Source organism: Fusarium vanettenii (genome assembly GCF_000151355.1).
Source record: "Fusarium vanettenii 77-13-4 chromosome 5 genomic scaffold NECHAsca_12_chr5_2_0, whole genome shotgun sequence".
Lineage (NCBI taxonomy): Eukaryota > Fungi > Ascomycota > Sordariomycetes > Hypocreales > Nectriaceae > Fusarium > Fusarium vanettenii.
In genome coordinates, this window is record NW_003315872.1 from 955,391 (window position 1) to 976,315 (window position 20,925).

Consider the following 20,925-nt stretch of genomic DNA (forward strand, 5'->3'; position numbering starts at 1 on the left):
TGTTCGGTTCAGTATATATTTAGATGCTGATATAGGTATGCTGGTGAGGGGCGGACTGCGAGGAAGGCAGCAGGCTTGGGGTCTTTATATAAATAGGAGCCTCTTGTTTGCGTCTGACCTAGTCACAGGATACTAACAGAAACCACTTCACAAAGAGCAAATTAAAAAGTAGCAATTAATAGAAAACATGAAAAGAAGTTTCAGTAAACGAGCAAACTCCAATAATTGCCCTAGCACAAGTTTGTCCTTGATTTGTTGCATCTCACTGACAGACAAGCACTTCAACTTGGCCTTCAGGAGTTAGTTTAAACAAAGAAACCTTCACCCAAGAATATCATCCAGGGAGACAGCTTGGTTTTAAGTCAGGATCTTGAAACAATAATGAAGTTGACCCCAGTAAACCTCGCCAAGATTTAATCATTCACCGCCAACCCCAGTCCCCCACGACAAACCCTCATTGCTCAATTTACGCTTCATTTTTAGCCGCAATCCTTCGTCAACCTATCTGACAAGGGGCTGGAGCTCGCCAAACTGTCAAGCCCTTCGCTTCTGACCTTGGTTCATGCTCAGCCCCTGTCAAAATAGCATGCAACCGCCAGCCTGGTCTTGGCACCAGGCTGAGAAGCACCGAAACTGTGCAGGCCAAGGGGTGCTGAGTACGTGCCGCAGAGGTGCGCACGCTATCGTGGGTCATTAACGGCATGCTAGTAGGGGCGAAGGCCCGTAATTATGCAGATTCGGTGATCCTACGAGGCGGAGTTCTACTTCTGGTTATGGGCTGAGAGGATTATACCATAGGCAGGACAAGCAGATCCTAATCCTTAATTTATTCCATGCCCATTTTTTGTCTCGTGTCTTCTTCCATCTCCTTCTTTTTCCGAATCTCTTCGGATGCACTGTCTTCAGCCGACGTTATTTGCCCGGATCACTCGACAACGACGAGCTCTCTTCACACGATCAAAATACAATGGCCAAGGCAGGTTACGCAGAGCTCGTAGCTCCTGAGGCTCCAGCACCAACAGCCATGGCCACGATAGACTCCAGACGCCTCTTCGCCCGTCAGGAAGATAAAGACCTCTGCGGTCTATACACTCAAAGTGAAAAAGGTATTACCCTCCTCGCAGTGACAAGGCCATTTCTCTAATAAGATAGCCGGTACTGTCTTGTCCTTTCTCTGTAGCAAAGATACTCGGTGCGAGACCACCGGCGCGTTCTTTGGCTGCAGCAAATCCGTATACACAACATGCTACGCCGCGACCAACAAACTTCCAGCCACGAGGGATGAGCAAGGCGCATACTGGTATGATACCCATCTATCACCCATATAAGATGACCTGCTGACTGAATCCGGTCTAGCACTGGTTCCGTGTATTCTCACTGCTGGACAGGAATCAAGGAGATTGACGGCGAAGATATCACGGCGTACAGATGCGACAGTACAGCTGTAGACGACCCCATTTCCGTAATGATGACCATCGAGAGCGAAGTGACCCAGACCAAGACGAACGACGAAGGATCACCAACAGTTATCGTGACAACACTCCCGCCTGTGACAGCTACAGTCAGCGTGACGGGTGAGCCCGCCAGCGGAAACTCGGATGGGGGTTCCCAAACGCCAATTGGTGCCATCGTCGGTGGCGTGGTCGGAGGTGTATCATTGATCGCTCTTATAGCATTCGGGCTCTGGTTCATTCGCTTCCAGAAGCGAAAGGCTGCGGCGGACAATGCCAAATACAACGCTCAGTCTCCTTATGGTCATCCCTCGATGATGCAGCAGGCCATGTATGAGCATCCCTATCCAGGGAACCAAGGAAATCCGACACCTATATACCACCAACTCCCCGCTGAGGATTCTGATCGACCAAAGCCCAAGACACCGCCGCCTGCTGAGCTGCCCAACAATTCGGTATGACATTGACGATTGCTGTGGGTGGGAGTTTGCGAATAAGATGAATGTCGTCAGGGAGAGGCTTGAGTGGACAATAAATATCCAGGGCGTTACAAAAGATGGGTTTACAAGAAGGATATAGATTCACGGATTAATGATGATAGATATATAGTTATTTTGCAGTATTTAAATGCCCACTTCACGACCATATCGTCAAGGTACCCTCGAGTCATAATGACACATATAAACTACGAATTTTGTCAACTCCCGAAAGGTCCCAATCGGGCGCCGCGGGACAACTTCGAATTTTTACTCTGGGCATGCGAGAATCGCCCTGCTTCGCAAAGGCATTCACAACGAGAGACAACCACCAGAAATTTCTAGGCAATCAAGTAAGTGCCCAGCTTTATATGAGAATTGGATAAATGACATTGTGCATCACAGATGTGAGTTGGTAACGCTGGCTACTCAGCCTCAAAATACATTGCTTATTTACATGTCAGACGCAACTATCCGCCTCATTTTCATCGCATGGAGTCATGACCTCAGGCTTCAGTAACAGAAACAATCCATCGCCTACTCGTGATAATTTATAATAACCCTGTATATAAACGTCAAATCTTCCCACCCTTCTCGATCCAGGTTTCTTAGCCCATCGTCTCAATACCAAACTTCACGCTATATCCTACAACGCAACTTTAACATTATGTCTATGTGCGATGTATGCTGTTACGCCGTGTTCCAGGACAACCATGGCCACAGACAGGTGTGCTCTGAATGCTGCTCAAATATCAGAGATATCGCCAATGCCCACGGCCAAGGTGAGGCCGTCCGACAAGTCCGAGAGGCAGCGCAGAGGTATTTGGACGTCTGGCTGACAACTGAGACCGTGATGGATGTGTTGACGGCTTGGTTCCCGGATATCTTTGAGTCGAGTCAGAATGGCTGGGAAGATCAAGGGGTATGTATATACCATGTGGCAGGATAGAGAATTGTAAGTGTTCTAACTTTACCAACTAGATTTGTGACGGGTCAACCACCACAACTTTTCAGAAAGTCACGGATGGTCAAGTCTGTCATCAGGATGCATCAGCAACTAATATTGTAGAGATTGGGCCGACGCATCTCCCAGTCACGTCTGCAGTGGTTGTGGGTTCTCGTGGGTAGACAAATACGCATGGGTACCCACGGGTTGATAGATGTGCGAAGCTTGGCCCGTGGGTACCCACGGCTACCCATTGATCGCTCTGTGATACCCATGGGTTGTTTGGGTAGATTGGATAGTCAGGTACCCATGGGTAAAGCTTGGGTAGATGATACCCATGGGCATATCATGGGTGGATTAATGCTCATGGGTGCCATGGGTACCCACAACCACTCATACCTCCACGGGCATATACTAGTTCGGCAGTGTTAGTTAAATATTCTATTATAGGCGCTGATCATATAGTTTGCTTTGAAAACATTCTCGATCAAGGGCTCTGCAGCATTGCCTCAGTCTTGTCTGTAAACAACCATATTCGCTATAAAGTTTGCTGCACTGCCAGCAGTGCAATCCCAAACCAACGTTTCACACTACATAAGAGACCAAAGATACTCCGAAACAGGATCCTTCCAAAGCGTAGGACAAACATGAGCCTCATCAGCAGAGGCAGCAAACTCAAACTCCGACCAGACATGATAACCCTCAAACCCCTTTACCAAAAGAACCTCAAAGGCGCTCAATCCAACAACCAGCGAAAACGAAATGCACACCGGCATGGCAAGGATAGAGCCAAGGTATATCGCTGGAGGTAGTAGGACATACCCCAACCATTCCTTGAACCCAAGCCTAGGGTTCGTTTTGGGGCTGGTGCGTCCTTTTATCCAGGCATACGTTACGAGTATAACGCCGAGGATTCCAGGTATAAAGACAAATTCGGAGAGGAAGATACTGTCTTTTAAAAAGACCTCGAGGAGTCTCCAGTGTGAGCGCTGTGTTACCACGGGTGTGCCGTTGGACATGCAGGCTAGGTTGCACAAGGCATAGATTGGTATGATGCAAGTCCGTAGCCCATGTTTCTCGGTGTATCCCAAGAACCACCATCGGCAGGACCTTTGAGGATCGCCCGCAAATAACGGCAGCGCCGCGTCGATGTGTCCACCTGATACATCTTGTGTTGCCTGGCCAAAGCCAGGGAAGTTGAGCAGCAGCGCAGCCGACAAGACTGATACAACAGCACCGCCGATGGCAAGTTCAAAAGTGCGAAAGTCGATGGCACTGAGCGACTCCCAGCCTCTTTCATCAACTCGGCGGGTGTAAAGAAAAATGGTGGCGACGCACTGGAAGAGTGTCCCGAGCACGAGGAGAAGTCTTCCAGTCGTGACGTACGCTTTGGCAAGCCTTGAACCTGCAACTTTCCCTGCACCTCCAGACTCGAGTGATCCTGTAGGAGAACGGACCAGCCCTGAAGGCGCGTATGTAATGGTTTTCTTGCCCAGAAGGGTTGTCAGCCGACGTGTGTATGTCGACCACTCATCGCCGAGAGATGAATGGCCAGTGACGATATTCGCAATACACACGCCAGTAATGAGCAACAGGCCCAAGAAAATCTCAAGTGGAACAATAAGAGGGCAAAATAGAAAAAGAATAGGCTCAATAGACGCCAGCTCTTGGTTGCGAAGTGAGAGATAGTTGCAAAATGCGGCGACAGCAGTAAAGTGTGCGATGATGAACTTGGCCATCAACTCTCGCGCGGTGCGCCGATCATCAATCGGACACAAGGTTTCAAGATCCATGATTTATCTGCCATATTGAGAAGAAGATGAGTTGTCGGGGCTTGGGGAGGTAGTGACGAGGTTATCAAACATGTTTAAGCGCCCAGGGGCAGGAGAGCTGAACAGCCACAAAACCATCAACATGTCCTTCGGCCAATGAGACTATGGTTGCTTCATACATCATGTTTAACAGGGCAAAATTGAACCACGCCAATCCAATCATAAAAGCCTGGTTAGCGACGTTGACAGTTTTATCCTCCTAGTAGAAATAGCCGCTGCGGCTCTGGACAGTAGCCGGGATGGCAATTGTATGAACGTATTGTCGTTGCAAACTTAAATAACAAAGAATTCTCAAGGCACAAAAGGGCCAGAGAAACGCTCGACAAGAGCATCAGAAGCACAGGATAAGACATTCATTAAGCCCAGACTCCATCGCAGCATCCCTACTGAATTCCACCTCATGTTCCCCAAAATACCCGACGCCCGGATGGAGAGTCGCCGTATTTACGCTGGGCCTCAAAAAAGGCATCATATTCTTGCCATGACCAACGCGACGTAGAAAATTCCGCCAAGTCGAATTTTTCATTGCTATCCGTCTTCTTGCATCCTTGCGTCTCGTTGAAAACAGTCTTGGCCATCTTCATCCATCGAAGCTCCATCCCCGTGGCGCAACCGGGGCTGTCGCACCACAGCACGTGTTTTGTCCCCTTGTCAAACACAGGATGTCTCTTCTTCTTCTTGTAAGAGCCGTTATGATCAAATTCGAGGTTAAACAGCCATACAGGGCTGAGTGGATCGACTCTACTCCAGCAGATGTTCATAGAGAGATAGATATGAGCTTTCGGAGACCCGGTTTCGCGTCTTTGATATTTCAAGTTGTAAATAGCACCACAGTGTCGACAGATGATGGAGTGTTCCTTGCATCGTATAGCCGGATCGGAGAAACATGTACACGCATCCGAAGCCAAGCTGTTCATAACCGTCTCACTCAATAAAGAGATGTGCTTGCAGAAGTGCTGCCCGTCAGGCGAACGTGCTGCCCTTTTTAGGCTTTGCCGAACAAGGTCAATATTGATCTTGCAGGGGTCAATTTCGAGTAGGAGAATGCTCGTCGTAACCCTCAAAAAGAACGAGGACGTTGATCCCTCAATCGCGCTTGCTGTGTATTCGGGAGGCGGCGAGAATCGTTCCTGAACCTGATTGCCTGAGCGAGCCCGAAGCCGATGAGAAAAATAGCCACAGGGCGTCTCCCGCCGGGTCAAGGGGAATCTTGTCAGGTCGAATGCAGAAAGTGAGGTGTGGGAGCAAATACGAAACAAGCCGGTCCGTCCCAAGCAACGTCCACCGCCGTTCCGTTTATAACGTCTTTCATCTCGTGCAAAGAAGAGTGCAGCATGATGATCGTCGCAGAATCTGCAATACATGGGCTCATAGAGCTCCATCATCTTCTCTTTCAAGTAGCCCGTCTTCCGGAATCGGTTGCAGTCGTTACAGTGACTCCGGCGTACCAGTATGTTCCTGATCATCTTGCGCTGTTCGTAACCAGCTTGGGTCATGCAGGAGTTTTCGTCCAGGGGTTTCGAGAACTCGAGATTAAAATCCCTGAAAGTAACATCCTTAGATACCCGACGAAATGTCGTACAGGTTTGTCGCAGCAGATAAAGGGAGCTATGCGGAAGGTGTTTCAATATTTCGAGCAGTAACTCTTCTGGCAATCCGAACAGCCAACAGCCCCTGTCCCAGGCAGCCCGCATGAACCGAGTCATTTGACGCATCTTGGAGGAAAGGTATGGCGCCATCGAGGCTTCCAGTTTCGAAGCACATTCCTTTATCTTGTTCTCCCGTGGCGACCCAAGGGGGAGACGGTGCCGGTTCTTGATCTTCCAGAGAAGACGAGAGTGCATATCGAGGTCTGATGAATGGCTGGAACGGTGCAGGTGTCGGAACGATTCGGTAGCCTGTCGATAGTTCGAACGTTGGCAGACCACACAGTGGAAGACAGGGGAAATTTATGCTCTGAACGCTCGAGTATAATTTCGAAATGTTGATGTAATTCGACGCAGGTAACCCAATGCTCGTGTCATCTACTAAAGTTAGTTTGCATTGAGTCCATTCATGACCTTCCGGCCGCATGTTCCATGCATATTCAAAGAAGACAGATATCTGAACTCTCTGCTGCATTGTACCGAAGCTATGTAAAACGAGGCTCAACGAGTCAAGGATAAGATTGTCGACATGTATTGTCGATTTCAAAACGGATAGGCACAGTCAAATTCATCTTTGATAAATGCGTATTGCCAAGGCCAAGTCAAGTAAGGGGAAAGGGAGGGTTTGAAAGACAAGAGAGATTCTAAGCCTAGCTTAGATGATGGGAAGTTGAGGGCAAGTGCATGACGATGCCATGCATAGATTGATGAGGCAAAGGAACAGAAGAGTATGGCCGGCTGCTTGCTGCTCTGGGATATCATGACGAGATGGAAGCACATCTATCCAGGGTAGTGCAGAGGCAGATGTCCAACAGTTCAGACTCCTGAAAGGGATCCAACGAACATTGGTTGTAGCAAATATTGAGAGGGTTCGAAAACAATATCGTTGGTTCGTACCAACGTTGACATGATACTCGATGGGGAGAGGACGAATTCTGCGGAAGAGGTTCGAATCAAGGTATTGATGACGATTGGATATGGACGAATTGACGGCAGTAATTGACGTATCCGTATTCTTGTGGCAGTTAGCAATACACATGATGAAGCATCACTCTCCGAAGCACGACCAACCCATTGGGTCAGACCAATAGGTGATCATATCAACATGGTCGATGCCTGAATGGTTCAGCCAGCTGTGACGGGATGAGCAAGGCGAATGGTCCTCGACGAGAGAAAGGCATCCGATCCGTTCTTCGCGAGGTCTTCTCCGAGTACTGGAATCAATTGGCTCGTGCTCGAAAGCCGTCGTCGCAGAGATGACTGTTTCCATCCCATGCAAACAGGGAGGCAGCTCGACAATAAGGCATCCTTGACATGCCCGACGAATTGAATTGGAACTCGCCGAAGGCAGATTTGGCCGATAAGCGCCGTCGAGCGCCATAACGTTCTCTGACGCAGAGACCGGGCGAGACCAGCTGATGGCTCCCCCTAGCGCAGCGCCATGTCTTTCAGCTGAAGTGGGTTTTTGTTTGGGGCTTCGGCTTGGGCTTGTGGTTGAGTCGAGAGGAAGTGAGACGGGGGCACGGGTTGTTCCAGCTCCGATGACTCTAGGGAGGGGGCTGAAACAGTGGCAGCGACGCCTCGTTCATCCTGTGGCACATTTTGGTGAAATTCGACCCGGTGCTTGGATGAGAAAGCCCGACGACGGGAGTCTCAGCCATTCCATCAGATCAGTCGAGAAAAGAATTTTTTGGGTTTGGCCGTGAAACATGGTGAGACTCGGTGTCTCGGCCCAAGGGTTTGTTTACAGTAATTCCGGTAAATTCTGGATATTCTCCCTTACGTCGGAGTAAGAGTCCGAGATGACAAAGATCATTTGTCAGTCCTCACACTATAATTAGTCTACACGATCAATGCATGAGATGAAATGCACCTTTGATGGATTATGTGTATGTACCCCTGATCTCCGTTCCGTCTCTTGTTTTTTTTGCCTCCCCCTTGGCAAGGCATGTAAGCGGGGATCATACGGAGTTCATCAAGTCAATTCAGGGGCACGCATATTTCGGATGTAGGGTACGGCATCTTTTCTTTTTCGTATGGATATCCTTTCTCAGCGGCTTTGCAAGTTGACGCCGATTGTGGAAATTGGTCTGACATAAGAGAGGGGAACGCCATGTAGAGTTTAATTGGGTGAGATTGATAAACTAGAACTCTTCGACAGTTGGTGCAGTAGTAGTCGTAGTAAAAAGGATCGTTGTGTTGCAGTTGCAGGCGCTTGCTTAGGCTCTCCCTGCTTTTGGCTTGCGGGCGGCGGCCGACTAGGACTTTGCCCGGTACAGTAGTTGCCGACCGATAAGGACATGGGACATGGTCAAGTTGGGTTGCCTGATCTGATCTGATGTGACAGCCTTGTAGCCGTACAGTAGCTCCCAGCTTGGCTCACCCGGGGAGGGAACAGGACAGAACCTGTCGGAGGAAATGTAATTTCAGTTTACGAACTCTGTTGTCATTGGATTTGTTTATTTTTGGCCTCGTCTGTTTTATTTCGCTCAAAGCCGAGCCGAGCGAGGGCGGGCGGGCAAGCCAAGGCCGACAAATGCCTGTCAAGCTCAAAAGCCCAAAAGTCAGAGTTTGGCTCGCTTGGGAGAAAAAAACACCAGCTAATACGGAATAGGATTGAAGCTTATTTTTCTTTTTGGGCGTTGGCCAGGCAGAATGAAGAAGAAGCGGTTTGATAAGAGAAAAAGACTGAAGAAAACCGGGCCGGAAGAGAGACAGAGGCAACCCAATGGGGTAATTGATGGACACCAGCTGAGAGAGAGAGGACTCTGAACCTTGGCGGACGAGAATCTGCAGGTTTCTCTGTGTGACCGCTTCTGCATTACTGCTGACTTGGCTGCTGACTTGACTTTTTGTGCCCCCTGTCAAAATGCAAGCCCTTGACTGCAAGCGTCAGGGGTCGAGGGAAGCCATTGGGCGACCCGCGGGCTCCCCGAGCGTCCGACAGTCTCGCACTCCTCACCAGGCAGAAAAAAACCTGTTCGGATGATCCCCTCCCCAGAATACGGGATTGGCTCCCTGGCACGTGGAGACCCAACCAGACGCAGGTACCGAAAGAGTGTGAGTGAGAGAGAAAAAAAGCCCATGGTCTTTGCCACGGCAAACTCGGAAGGGAATTTCTGGGTCCCTCCCTCCCCCTACCTTGTCCACCCCAGCTGTGTGTGTTGGTTGATTGCCAGCAGAGCAAAAGCCCAAAGCAACGTTGCCCGCTTTGTCGCTTGGACAGCTCGTATAGACTACAGTTCCCCCCCCTGTCACACTTTCATGCTGCCTCTATCACATCTGGTCGATCCAATCACCAACCACCTCTAAAACCTGGAGCGGTGTCGAGCTGGCATTGGATATCCGGATGCTGTGATAAGTCGAGATAAGAAGAAGTATGAGTGTGTGTGTGTGTGGGTGGGTGAAAAGGCTGACAGGGGCGGCTGGGCTGGGAGGGGCAGAGATCGAATCTGTCTGTCAATGGTCGGCCCCTCTCTCGCCTCGTATTTTGTCGACTTGAACCGATCAAGAGCCCTCGAGCTAAGAGTCAGACGGAAAACCTGCCAGGGCAGAGTTCTGACAGGGGTAAAAGGAGTGTGTGTGTGTGTGTGCTAGGCTGCCTGCTGGGGGTCAGGGGTCAGGGGTTTACCGTCGTCTAGACGTGCCTTGCAGTTTTGCACAGCTACGCGCGCTGTGGAGCAAGGACCCAATCGTAGCGCCGCCTTGTCTGCTTATTCCAAAGGTGCCGTTGCCCAGAATCAGCTTAGCATACCCCGGTAGATCTAGTCATGATCTCATAATGGGTGCACTACTGCGTGAAGAGGGAAATTCCCTCGTATTGGGGCCCATGTCCACACTCTCCACCCTAGCCCCATGCCGCATCTCGATGGACGGACAACACAACACACAACCATCAGAGTCAGACAGAGTCAGTCAGCCCGAGTCGAAAGACATAAAAACCCTCAGCCTCTTCCCACCTTCCCTTACCCTCCTCAGCTTTGCTCTGACAACTACACTCGCTACAGTCGTTACTACTGCTTGCTGAACTTTGCACTTAATACTTGTTTTTGCAACCAACCAACTCAAAACTCAACCAACCAAAAACACCAAACCAGTCACAATGGGTTTCACTCGTGCTACCGTCGCCGGCCTCCTCGTTGGAGCTGCCATGGCCTCTCCCCACTACGGCTACGGCAACGGCACCCAGTACACCACCGAGGTCGTCACCGCCTACACCACCTACTGCCCGGCTCCCACCACCCTGACCTACCAGGACAAGACCTACACCATCACCGAGGCCACCACCCTGACCATCACCGACTGCCCCTGCACTGTCAGCCACCCTCTCAAGCCCACCTACCAGCCTCCCAAGCCCGTCTACACCACCGAGGTCGTCACCAAGCTCACCACCTACTGCCCTGAGCCCACCACCCTGACCTTCAACAACAAGACCTACACCGTCACTGAGCCCACCACCCTGACCGTGACTGACTGCCCTTGCACCGTCACCAAGTCTCACACTGGTCCCGCTCCCACCGGTCCTGCTCCCGTCAAGCCCACCGGCGAGGCCCCCGTCCCCGTCAAGCCTACTGGCGAGGCTCCCGTCCCCGTTGCCCCCACCGGCACCGGTTCCACCCCCGAGACCCCCGCCGAGTCCGAGCCTGCTGTCGTCACTGCTGCTGCCGCCCGCTTCGCTCCCGCCGGTATCCTGGCTGCCATTGGTGCCATTGCCCTGTTCTAAGCGCCTTACCTCTCATCTCTATCTCTAAATCTCCCCTGATGAAGCGATGATGATGATGTGAGCCTCTTGGTTCATTAATACCATAATCAAAGAAAAACGATGGACTTTGCATGTAACGGAACAACTGGGTATATAATTCATTTCTATACATTTACATATGTAGTCTTGCACATACATGTCTCTGGATAGAGTGCATAGATGTTAATTAATAAAGTTCATCACCAACTGGTTCACTAAATGTTTGAGTCTCTTTGAAAGTGCCTATCAGTGATCATCTCTGCAATGCAACCCATGAAATACCGCATTTTGCCGTATTTACTCCACTAGTGTAGAGATATTCCCTCATCCCTACCCAATTCCTCAGGTGATGTGTGTGTTGGCCGTATCTGCGGCCAGCCTTGGTCACACCGCTTATCAAGGCTTCGTCCCAGCCTCGCCTTGTTCACTACCTAGACAACTAGATGCTGTTCTGCATACAGCCGGACCCAGTATCCAATCCCACCTGTCCGACCCACAGTCATCTGGAGAGTAAGCTGCGATGTTCCCTTCTCGTCCTTCGGCCCCCGGCGGATCTTGGCCGAGACCACCATACTCTGTATTTTGACTGAATACTTGACCGCACGGTCCAGTATAGTTGAGGATAAATAGCCAGAACCCACCGAGTCAAGGTAGTTAAACGACTGTCTCAGGTCTTCAAGTGTCTTCTCCCGGTCTTGTTCGTTCGCCCCAAGCACCTCCTTGATCGAACACCATGGGTTTCCCTCGTGTATACCACAGCTCACCATGAAGCGCGTGACACCACCATCTGTGAAGTTGTTGGTGCACTCTATCAGCACTGTGCCATGGTCGTTGGGCGCAGAATGGCAGTAGATACTTTCATGCTTCCATCCATAGCTGGGGTACGTCGAGACAATATGGGCACTAAACATATGAATACTAGGGGGCGCGACCGACAGCTTCAGCCATACACATGATTTAGGCACAATAGGTTCCCCCAAGTCTAGCTCTGGGTACAAATCCCAGAAGCCGCTAGGAGGTAGAAACAGGTCTGTCACCCTAAACTCGGATAGGAGAGACTTGTCCACACTGATCAGCACCGGCGACGAGAACCTAGCGTGAATACTGATCGGATCGCTCTCATACGGCTTCAGAAGCACACAGACGAGCCGTCCATCCACTTCGCAGTATATCCATGCCATCGCCGACAGCCATGTATCCGGCGCCGGTCTCACGGGAAGGCTGATAGACACTCCCCGTGCCGTGAATTCCGGGGGCTTCATGGGCATCCCGATGCCCAAGCCTGGACCAGGTCTGCGAAAGAGTTCATAGTTCCTGGCTCTCATCACCTGGCACTTATCGTTGTTATAGTACGGCTCGGAGGTGTGGCCGGGTATCGGCTGTGGGTTCTTAAAGGCTCGTAGCCCTCCTCGCCCGCTCGGCTGAACGAGGCCCTTACTGGCCATGTTTGCAAACTGATTTGGCGACGAAGCCAAACAGCCTGTCAAGGTTGTCTCCAAGCAGTCTTCCCGCAGTGTCCATGCAAAGATGGTGTAGTCCTCCTCCTGTCTGAGGATATGCTCCTGAAGGCGCACAAATGCCTTGTCTCCTTCGCCGTAGAGCAGCGGCATATTGATTTGAAACAGCCCCATCAAGCTGTATGCTCTATCTTCTCGTCTCGTTGTCTGTCTCTTTGACGCCCATGACATGCGTTGTGCAACGTTGCACGTTGACACGCTTTCGCCATGCAGTATGCGAGCCGGTATCCCTGTAGTGCCTTCGATTTGTGCAATGAGGCTCCTCTTGGTACCGATCTCTTCCCAATGCGTCGTGTAGAGCTCGACTATCCGTGGAGCTATCAGTTCCTGTAGCGTCCACCCTCGGGTGAACCATCGGCTATTCGTGAAGCGCTTTGAGACGTTCTCCACATCTTCCAAGTAGGCATAGCATATGGTCGAATCTCTGTACCACTGGTACATTGAGTTGATGGCCTCGGAGAGCTCAGCGCTACTGGATTTGTCGATACAGCAAGTGTCAATCCACACCCACTGGAAGCCGTCCTCCACTGCTTTTTGACAGCAGTCGATCATTTTTCTAAAACCATTCTTAGATTCGGCTGTGTTGTTCTGGATGTCGTGAAAGAGAACCTCGCCTTCTCCCCATGTGTGACTTAGGATCACGTAAGGCGGGATTTTCTCCCCATGGAACTCGGTGAGTTTGTACGACGAGGTGTCGAGTAGCCTCATCTCGGCGATAGATGTGATGATAAGAGTTTTCCTTGATAGATAAGAAGTTGGACAGATGACTGGGTCGAGCGAATAAAATAAACTAAATGAAGAAGGGAAATTCCCTCAGCTGAATGAAGGTGAGCGGGGGTGGCTAATCCGCAGCCTCGTGCGAACCACCCAAGACAGATTTCAAGGCGGACGCATGATGTGATTGGGGGAGGGGCATGGCAGAGGCCAACTTGACCTTGATGATGAGAATCTGGTCTTTTAAATGGAAAGGGACAACTCGCCATTAAGGAAGGGCCTGCAACTGCCTGGGGTAACACAGAAGATCGAGATACTACTAGACATAAACCATTTGAGAGCCGGTAGAGGTATCACATGAAATAATAGGTACCTAACTAGCGTTCTCAAACGTCTGTATCGACATTATTCATTAAAATCACAATCAAGTTAGGGTCAAGCAACTTTTTGATATCCTACGGTATATAATCCTAGGGTACCTCGGGTCTATTCACATATTTATGTTGACATCATTCGAGAATGAGTTGCAGGTTATTGCAGTGCTCTCCTCCAATAACTTGAACGATAATCCCCAAGGTTATTTTCTTTCTTTCCGTCATATATAGTCATAAAAACCAAACCTGCCGTCTCGGAAGCAACGCCATCAAATCAACAAATCTCAACAACATATCAATTCAACTCCTAGACGCCAATCAAGCATCCTTAGCCATCGTCAAAGCTCCTACAAAATTAAAGTAACTAAACAACCTAGACTCGGACCTCTTTTGAAAAGTCTCATACGTCCAGGGCCTAGTCCCAAACTCTTCCCTGTCCGATTCAAACAACCAATCCGACTCTCGTTGTCCGAAACCCATGACGATGCCAACAATCACGTCCCCTTCTTCCGCCTTGATAACTCGCATGTGGTTGTTGTCCACAGTCCACCCGGATAACTTGATTCTGGTGTTGGAGTTGTTCTCGCCGACAAGGGTGTCTAGGGCAAATAACACTGTACGATTTCGGTTTGTTCGAAGCTTCAAAACAATGTTAGCAAGTTCAACTCGGCGGCTTTATCGTGACTCACATGGAGGAGTTCGGGAGATCTATCATACGACTCGATCCAACCGATCTCGTCAATAATCTCCCCTCCCGGTCCGTCAATCTCAAACTCCTCCCAGTTCTCCTCTGGCCACAAGAACCCTTCCTCGTCAACCTCCCTCATAGTACGAGTCTGCTGGCCATCCACGAACGAGACCCGTATATTGGTAACTGTGTTGCTGAAACACCTTTTGTTGTCACGCTCACACATACCCTTGCTGTTGATACAAGCAGAAATGCTCCGAATATTTGCGAGCTCGTTTGGTCGGTTACCCAGCATTAGAATCCTCAGTGGTATGAGTTCACGATCGATATCGATGTTCTCGACCCTATCAAAGCCGTCACATATGAACTTTAAAGACTCCGACTCCCAGCTAGGCTTGCCTAGGAGGGCCAGAGACGCACTGCTCCAGCTCATCTGCTCTTCGTCACCAACTTCGGGATAGTAGCCCGGATCTGGCTTTTCCTCGTCACCGGGATACGCCTGCAGGAGTCCAAATCGCAAGATCCAGGGAGTGACGCCTTCTTTTTCCTATTTGTATTCCAACTTTAGCGAGATTCTGGCAAGTGGGTGCATATTCTTACGGCGAGTTGGCCTTCAACGCCCACAATGACCATATCCTCGGCGGCAAATAGCGGTCGTTGCATCAAAGAATCACCAGTGTCACCATAGCTAACTGGGAAACCGTCATAAAAGTAAATCTAGTTGGACAGTCAGTTTCACTCCTCGACTGGATCTAGCATGACGCACCGTGATTCCCTTGACACTGATATAGTTCCACGGCGCATGTTCCCATTCCAAGAGGGGATTGGTCGGCCAAAGATGAAAGACAAAGCCACGGAGCCATGTTTCCGGTGCCACCTCTTTCGAAGTTTCCCAAGCACCCTCTTCTGTGCCTCGTTTGCCAAACATCCTAGGTTCTTCGTCTCCAAAGCTAACAGATATCCCAGTCATGTCCCAGTCCGAGTTCCAAAATGTCCTGAGCGTCCAAGGCCGGTCTGCATCGTATTCGTCCCAGGACCGGATCCAGTATGACCGCTGTGTATCAAAGACTGGCTTGACATTGAACCCGACAAAGTGCATCTTGTTGCACACGGCGATTGACTCCATCTTGCAGCTCGGCTCCGAGTCTGGATCGGGACATTCTGCATGATAGCGACGTGCAATCTGTTCACACACTCCCCAGATTCTCCGACGGTTTGCCACAGCCATCAGAAGGCCCGAAATCCCAACTCTTGGTTTCGAAGCCTCTTTTGCCCATAGAAGGATCTTCCGGAGGTCCTGGCCTCCAAGAGACTCGCGCCTTGTCGTAATGGTTTCACCCAGCTCCTCAAAGTATGGCGTGTTCTTGCGGATGCGGCTTTCCCAAAAGTTCCGGCTATGTCGAATCAACTCGAATATGACCCAAGAAGCTTTGCACAGGCTAAAGATTGACTCGTTATCCACGAGGTCTAAGATATCGCGAAGAAGCGACTCCGGTATTTCCCGGAGGGGATCCCATCTCACTTTGTGTCCCAAATTCAGATTCGAAGGTGTCTCCACGAACTTCTCATCCTGAATAACTTCAAGAATGTCTTGCACTAGAGACTCTCTCTTTTCTGGGTTGATAACGGTGTACTCGTAGCCAGGTATGGCTTCCCACGTCTGGTCTTGGCCCTGTGTGGCATGGCCATAGTCGAGGTCCGAACACCTCGATTTTCCCGATATCAGGCCGCCAAAGATCTTGTATAGAACGGCTCTGTTGATTTTACCTGTGTCTTCTGTCCCGGTAAGGACTCGGGCAAGAACAGTGTGGCATTGTCTGTGAAAGGGAAATCCGCGCTCTTCGCCGTCACAGTCGCCCCAGGCTCGAACGCCAGCCAAGTCAAAGTCTTCGATGGCAGAATCCGGCTCCGAGCCTTCGTCTACGTCAAAGATGCCAGCTCCGAGGTATTCCCCAGCACCAGACACGTAGAATCTGCATCGTCAGCGTCATGAATCAGGTCGAGGGCCGGAGGTGTCAGTACTTGTTTGCCCCTGAGGCGTCGGGGTTGAAACCGAGGAGTCGGGCTTGCCGGAACCACTCCATGTCCTCATCACCAATCACATCCTCATCATATCTGTTCTCCATATAGACATCCTCGTCATCTCCAGGTTGTTCTCTGGGCCCAATTTCAACCTCGGTGGTTGTAGCGCCACAGATGACACAATAAACATGAAAACCTCCCATATCGAGAGAGGTGATGATAAAAGGTAAGTGAATGAATTAATTGACCACACTTCGATCAAGGCAACTTGAATTATTTGTATCTCTCTTACCCCGGCCACTTTAATGAGTGGTATGAGGAATAGGTATACATCTCCGCGCAGTCAAAGGGTGGCAGACCACCTGAAGTAAAAGCAACAAACTGCAAGGCATTAAGAAAGTTTCCTCAAAGAATCATACATCTTACGAAAGCATGCAGAAAACAAACTTCAGGGAGACTGGCATGACACGTTTGCAAAAGGCTAAATGCCCAGATGTTTTTATAAGAAGCACCATCCTTACCTCAAAAGTCAGTTACTGATCACAACCTTGAGTCATTATCGCATATTCTCGACACGATTTCCCTCCATTGCATCCACCTCTAACACACCTGAATAGGCCAGGAGAGAAGAAGCCATGGACTCTTTACACTTTGATACTTTTGGATCGATCGTTGACAACGATGAAGCTACCGATTCTCCAGAAAATCTTTGTTTAACGTGTCGGATTTTAGGTCGATTGTGCAAAAAATGCCGACAGAAACTGGAAGCAGCGGGAAAGGGCAGTGCCGGTAAAAAGATCAAGTCATCACTCGAAATTGTTTCTTCTCGCCAGCAGAGAAACGATGGGTATGATGGGCCTGCCGAAGATTCTCGACTCGCAGAGGCCACCATTTCAGACACGACTCTTCCCTCACGCACGACAATTCCTGCACGTATGACTATTCCCACACGTACGGCTCCTTCATCACACACGCCACAATACGAACAGCGCAATACCAACACCGGTAACCGGTCGAGGCGTCATGACCACTGTCCCTGCTGCCATCACCAGTGCTGCCGGGATTGGCAGCCCTGCCAAACTTGCGAAAAAAGAAGGGAGGCTCACTTCTGCTATGCTTGCGAGAGAGCCCGGTCCGGCTACGCTTGCGGGAGAAGGGTGACAAGATCCTGCTATGGGTGCGAGAGAAGAGGGCCCCGATCTTGCTATCCCTGTGAGAGAAGGGAGACCCAGTGTTATGTTTGTGAGAGAAATGAGGTCCGGTCCTGCTATACTTGCAGGAAAAGGAGGGAAAAAACAAAAGCCAAACCAAGCCCTGAACTGGAGATCTTCTTGTCTGATCCCCCTCAAACTGAGAAAAAGCACCAATACGCCAAGGAGGCATGGTCCTGCTTGACCGGCAAAGGGCAACTGCTGTGTCGACGTCGCCCGCCAATAGGTCGAAAAGGGTTAAATATCTTGATACATTATTCCCCGGGTGACCCTGGATATGTTATTTTGGAGATGGTCATCCCTGGAATCAGCTTGCTGGAGAGGACGTTTGCTCTAGTCTGCGAGGGAGTCGAGCATGGAAGGATAGCCGTCGAGTCTATACTTTGGGGGGAACAACGTTCCGAACTGGATTAACCAAACTCAGTCGCCATCAACCATAAATGAGTGCCTACCTGGCTGTTGTCTACGATATACCATCTTCACAAACCATCCTCAACAAAATCATGGTTCTGGTTAACACTGGTCAAAAGTGAATGGAAACCTCATCCCGATTACCATCTGAGGTCATTACTGTGTTCAACATAAGATGAGCATCGTTTAGATAGCCATCAACTAAAGCTTGATAGAGCCCTTATCTAAATTATGAATAGGAAAATGATTATGGAACTCAGCATCGAGTCTCCGTTTATGAGTAGTCCTCGTCAGAAACAATCTTTAGGTCATGGCCTCTATCTTCACCAGGAACCTCCACCCAAATCATGGTCCGTCAGATCAGCGTATTCCTTTAAACACAGTCCTGAGACTTTTCGCCCAGGAACTACGATCTAATTACGTTCATCAACTAGGACCTTCGCTCAGGTGCACCCTCGTCGACAACAAGAGCATCAGCACACAAACTTCACCCCCGATCATATCGTAGTTCAATCCTTCCGTTGAGAGAGTTCAATTTCTAGTCACTGGCTGTTGAAACGCCGCCTCTTGATCCCTCTCCCAGGCCCTGGCTGCCAAAGATGTCCATCAAAATCCTTGGTGGCCGTTCACCTCAAGCTTTTTTGGTACGAGATGCAACCATCCCTCGCTCCTTGCAACCTCGACCAACAGAATTCATAATGTGATTATCCTAGCAATGTTGCCCAAGTCCTCGTCAATTCAGGAAATTCTAAGGGGCAGGGTTTGTCAGGGCAAACTTGGTTGACAAGCAGCTGAGATGGAGAGACGGTGCATCCCGAGTTTGTTTGAACAAAGACAGCATAGACCGATCTAGAACGTCAAGATTTGTTTCAATTTAGCTATCCGATAGTGAGGCGATTGGTCGTCCCATGAGATCAACATTGCAATCAAATGGTGATGGGATGCTCGGCTTCTGATTGGGTGCCCCCCTTGCTCAACAGTCTTCAAATGTGAATCACACGCTCACGTCTCCATTCTCGATGAGACCAACCAGAAGCCACCAAAATCTCAAGAAAATAGAAAGCTGAGCATTTTATACAGAAAATATGACCACTACGTAAATCTGCCATTTGAACGAGCCAAGGCGGAGCGAGATATCGCCATAGCACGTCAATGGCAGTTGCTCGTTCGTCAACAATTGACGTCAGCACGCCCGGCCCCATACAGTACCAATTCGGTTCCGGCCGGAGGGGCTATCGGAGGCGGGCCGGCTCATCTCGGCCGTCGGCCATCGGTAATTAGTCGCCAGTCCCAACCTGCCCACCGCCAGGTATACTCTGTATGCTTGGGGGTCTGATTTCGTGTAGAACCAGGGTAAATTGAGGAGAGTTAACAAACACCGTCGAACCACAACGCCACCGTCCCAAAGAAAGTCCAGCCACAATAACAGGAAACCCATGAAAGAAAAGAGGCAATCTGAAGTCAAGGCCCATATGAAGAAGAAAACACCCTCCTGAAAACCTGCGAAACCAGGCATCTACCCTCCGATTCCAAGCCCGGTCCGGTCCGGCCCAGTCCACCAGATAAGATATGCTGACTGCCCAAGAGTCATGAATGCTCCGCCATGTCTGCGATACTCCGCCAAAGCCAATCCCCGAAAGGGAGGCTGTCAAGTCAATTGACCAGGGATTCCATATCCCGAATACTCCGTCAAACAGTGCCGACAATCCATGTTTGTCGGTAAGCTGGGGAACAAAGCCCTTTCCTAACGAGGAGGTAAGAAAACCGCGGAACCAGAGACGCCGTAAGAATGTGTGTAGTCGAAGAATAAAGAGCTAGCGTAAAACTGGGAATCTCGTGAGAAGGAAATGTCTAAATCGTCGTGCGGTCGGTCCGGGTAAGCGTGAGTGAATAAAGATGCTGTTCTGTTTAATGCGGCAGCATGTTCTTGGACTCCTCGTCGGTGAGGAAGATCTCGTGAACGGGGTCTCGGCGGTTCTCGAGGGGAACGTAGTCGCAGTCGATGTACGAAGGGAGGAAGATCTCTGTGGAGTCGTTAGCTCATGCCTGAGTGGGCCACTTCACGACGTCAGCGAAGCATACCGGGATTCCAGGCAAAGCCCTGGCTGGAGGAAAGGTAGGAGATCTATAGCAGGAAGTGTCAGAAGATGCCGGAATCAGATGCCCCGAAAACCGGAGAGCGACGGAGTCGAGTCACTTACCAGCCGAGGAGGGCCGTCCGGCTCGCCGATGTTAATGACGGTGCATTCTTGCTTGGAGAGAGAAGAGCCTAAATCATGTCAGCAATGTCGAGGCAGACAATCTTGCGGGTGTCTCATAAGGCAATCGTATCATCGCCGCTACAGTCACGTCAGGTGGGGAGGGTGCATTCAACGTACTCAGGAGGCTCGGGCGGCGGTTGTGCAGGGCCTTGTGCTTGCCGGCCGAAGGCGGGGATGAAGAGGGCGAGCTCGAGTATGGGCTGTTGGAAGAGGAAGCGGTGCCCTTGTGATATAAGGGCGTGGCCGAGGGGCCCGCGGGAATGGCGATGGAGGAAGACATGGTGCGAGGTCGTGAGAACAGCTGAACAGGCCGAGACGAAACGAGGGGCACTGTGTGTGACGATGGTCGGCCGAGTAGGCTGGCGGACAATGAGGAGTGAGCTGGCTCTCTGCTGAGTGGGATGACGCAAGAAGGACGCCGTATGTATAAAGGCGGAGTGGACGACGAGACCCGAGAGACTTTGGGGGAGGAGAGGGAAGGAAATGAAAAGGGAGGACAAAGTGAAGATGGAGGTCGAAAGATGGCGAGGTTAGGTTTACCAGCAACGGTATTTCGAAATGCAAGTGACGGGTGACTTGTCGGCCAACGACCAGTGAATCACTGCCGCATCATCCCGTGACAGGCGAGTGACCCG

The 20,925-nt window shown here is 50.4% G+C and overlaps 5 protein-coding genes across 5 annotated transcripts; 2 read left to right on the plus strand and 3 right to left on the minus strand.

The window, feature by feature from the left end:
• Positions 1 to 967: 967 nt before the first annotated feature.
• On the plus strand, positions 968 to 1,912 carry NECHADRAFT_80124 (uncharacterized protein; the record flags this gene model as incomplete). Its single annotated transcript, XM_003047974.1, has 3 exons — positions 968 to 1,106; positions 1,273 to 1,300; positions 1,357 to 1,912. 3 exons carry the CDS (start codon positions 968 to 970, stop codon positions 1,910 to 1,912), a joined length of 723 nt encoding a protein of 240 aa, XP_003048020.1.
• An 8,425-nt stretch (positions 1,913 to 10,337) lies between these two features.
• Positions 10,338 to 11,309, plus strand: NECHADRAFT_102622 (uncharacterized protein). The gene has a single exon (XM_003047975.1). The coding sequence runs from the start codon at positions 10,454 to 10,456 to the stop codon at positions 11,072 to 11,074; it is 621 nt and encodes a 206-aa protein (XP_003048021.1). The 5' UTR covers positions 10,338 to 10,453; the 3' UTR covers positions 11,075 to 11,309.
• A 1,300-nt stretch (positions 11,310 to 12,609) lies between these two features.
• On the minus strand, positions 12,610 to 13,317 carry NECHADRAFT_39749 (uncharacterized protein; the record flags this gene model as incomplete). The annotated part of the gene is made up of 1 exon (XM_003048181.1): positions 12,610 to 13,317. A coding segment is annotated over one exon (708 nt), but the record flags the coding sequence as incomplete, so codon positions are not given.
• A 698-nt stretch (positions 13,318 to 14,015) lies between these two features.
• On the minus strand, positions 14,016 to 16,610 carry NECHADRAFT_80127 (uncharacterized protein; the record flags this gene model as incomplete). Its single annotated transcript, XM_003048182.1, has 6 exons — positions 14,016 to 14,336; positions 14,387 to 14,571; positions 14,614 to 14,932; positions 14,986 to 15,102; positions 15,152 to 16,358; positions 16,408 to 16,610. The coding sequence occupies 6 exons, from the start codon at positions 16,608 to 16,610 to the stop codon at positions 14,016 to 14,018; spliced, it is 2,352 nt and encodes a 783-aa protein (XP_003048228.1).
• A 2,756-nt stretch (positions 16,611 to 19,366) lies between these two features.
• NECHADRAFT_102623 (uncharacterized protein) lies at positions 19,367 to 20,773 on the minus strand. Its single transcript, XM_003048183.1, has 4 exons — positions 20,408 to 20,773; positions 20,231 to 20,298; positions 20,112 to 20,154; positions 19,367 to 20,053 (listed from the first exon to the last, which is right to left on the minus strand). Exons 1-4 carry the CDS (start codon positions 20,568 to 20,570, stop codon positions 19,938 to 19,940), a joined length of 390 nt encoding a protein of 129 aa, XP_003048229.1. The 5' UTR covers positions 20,571 to 20,773; the 3' UTR covers positions 19,367 to 19,937.
• Positions 20,774 to 20,925: the final 152 nt, after the last annotated feature.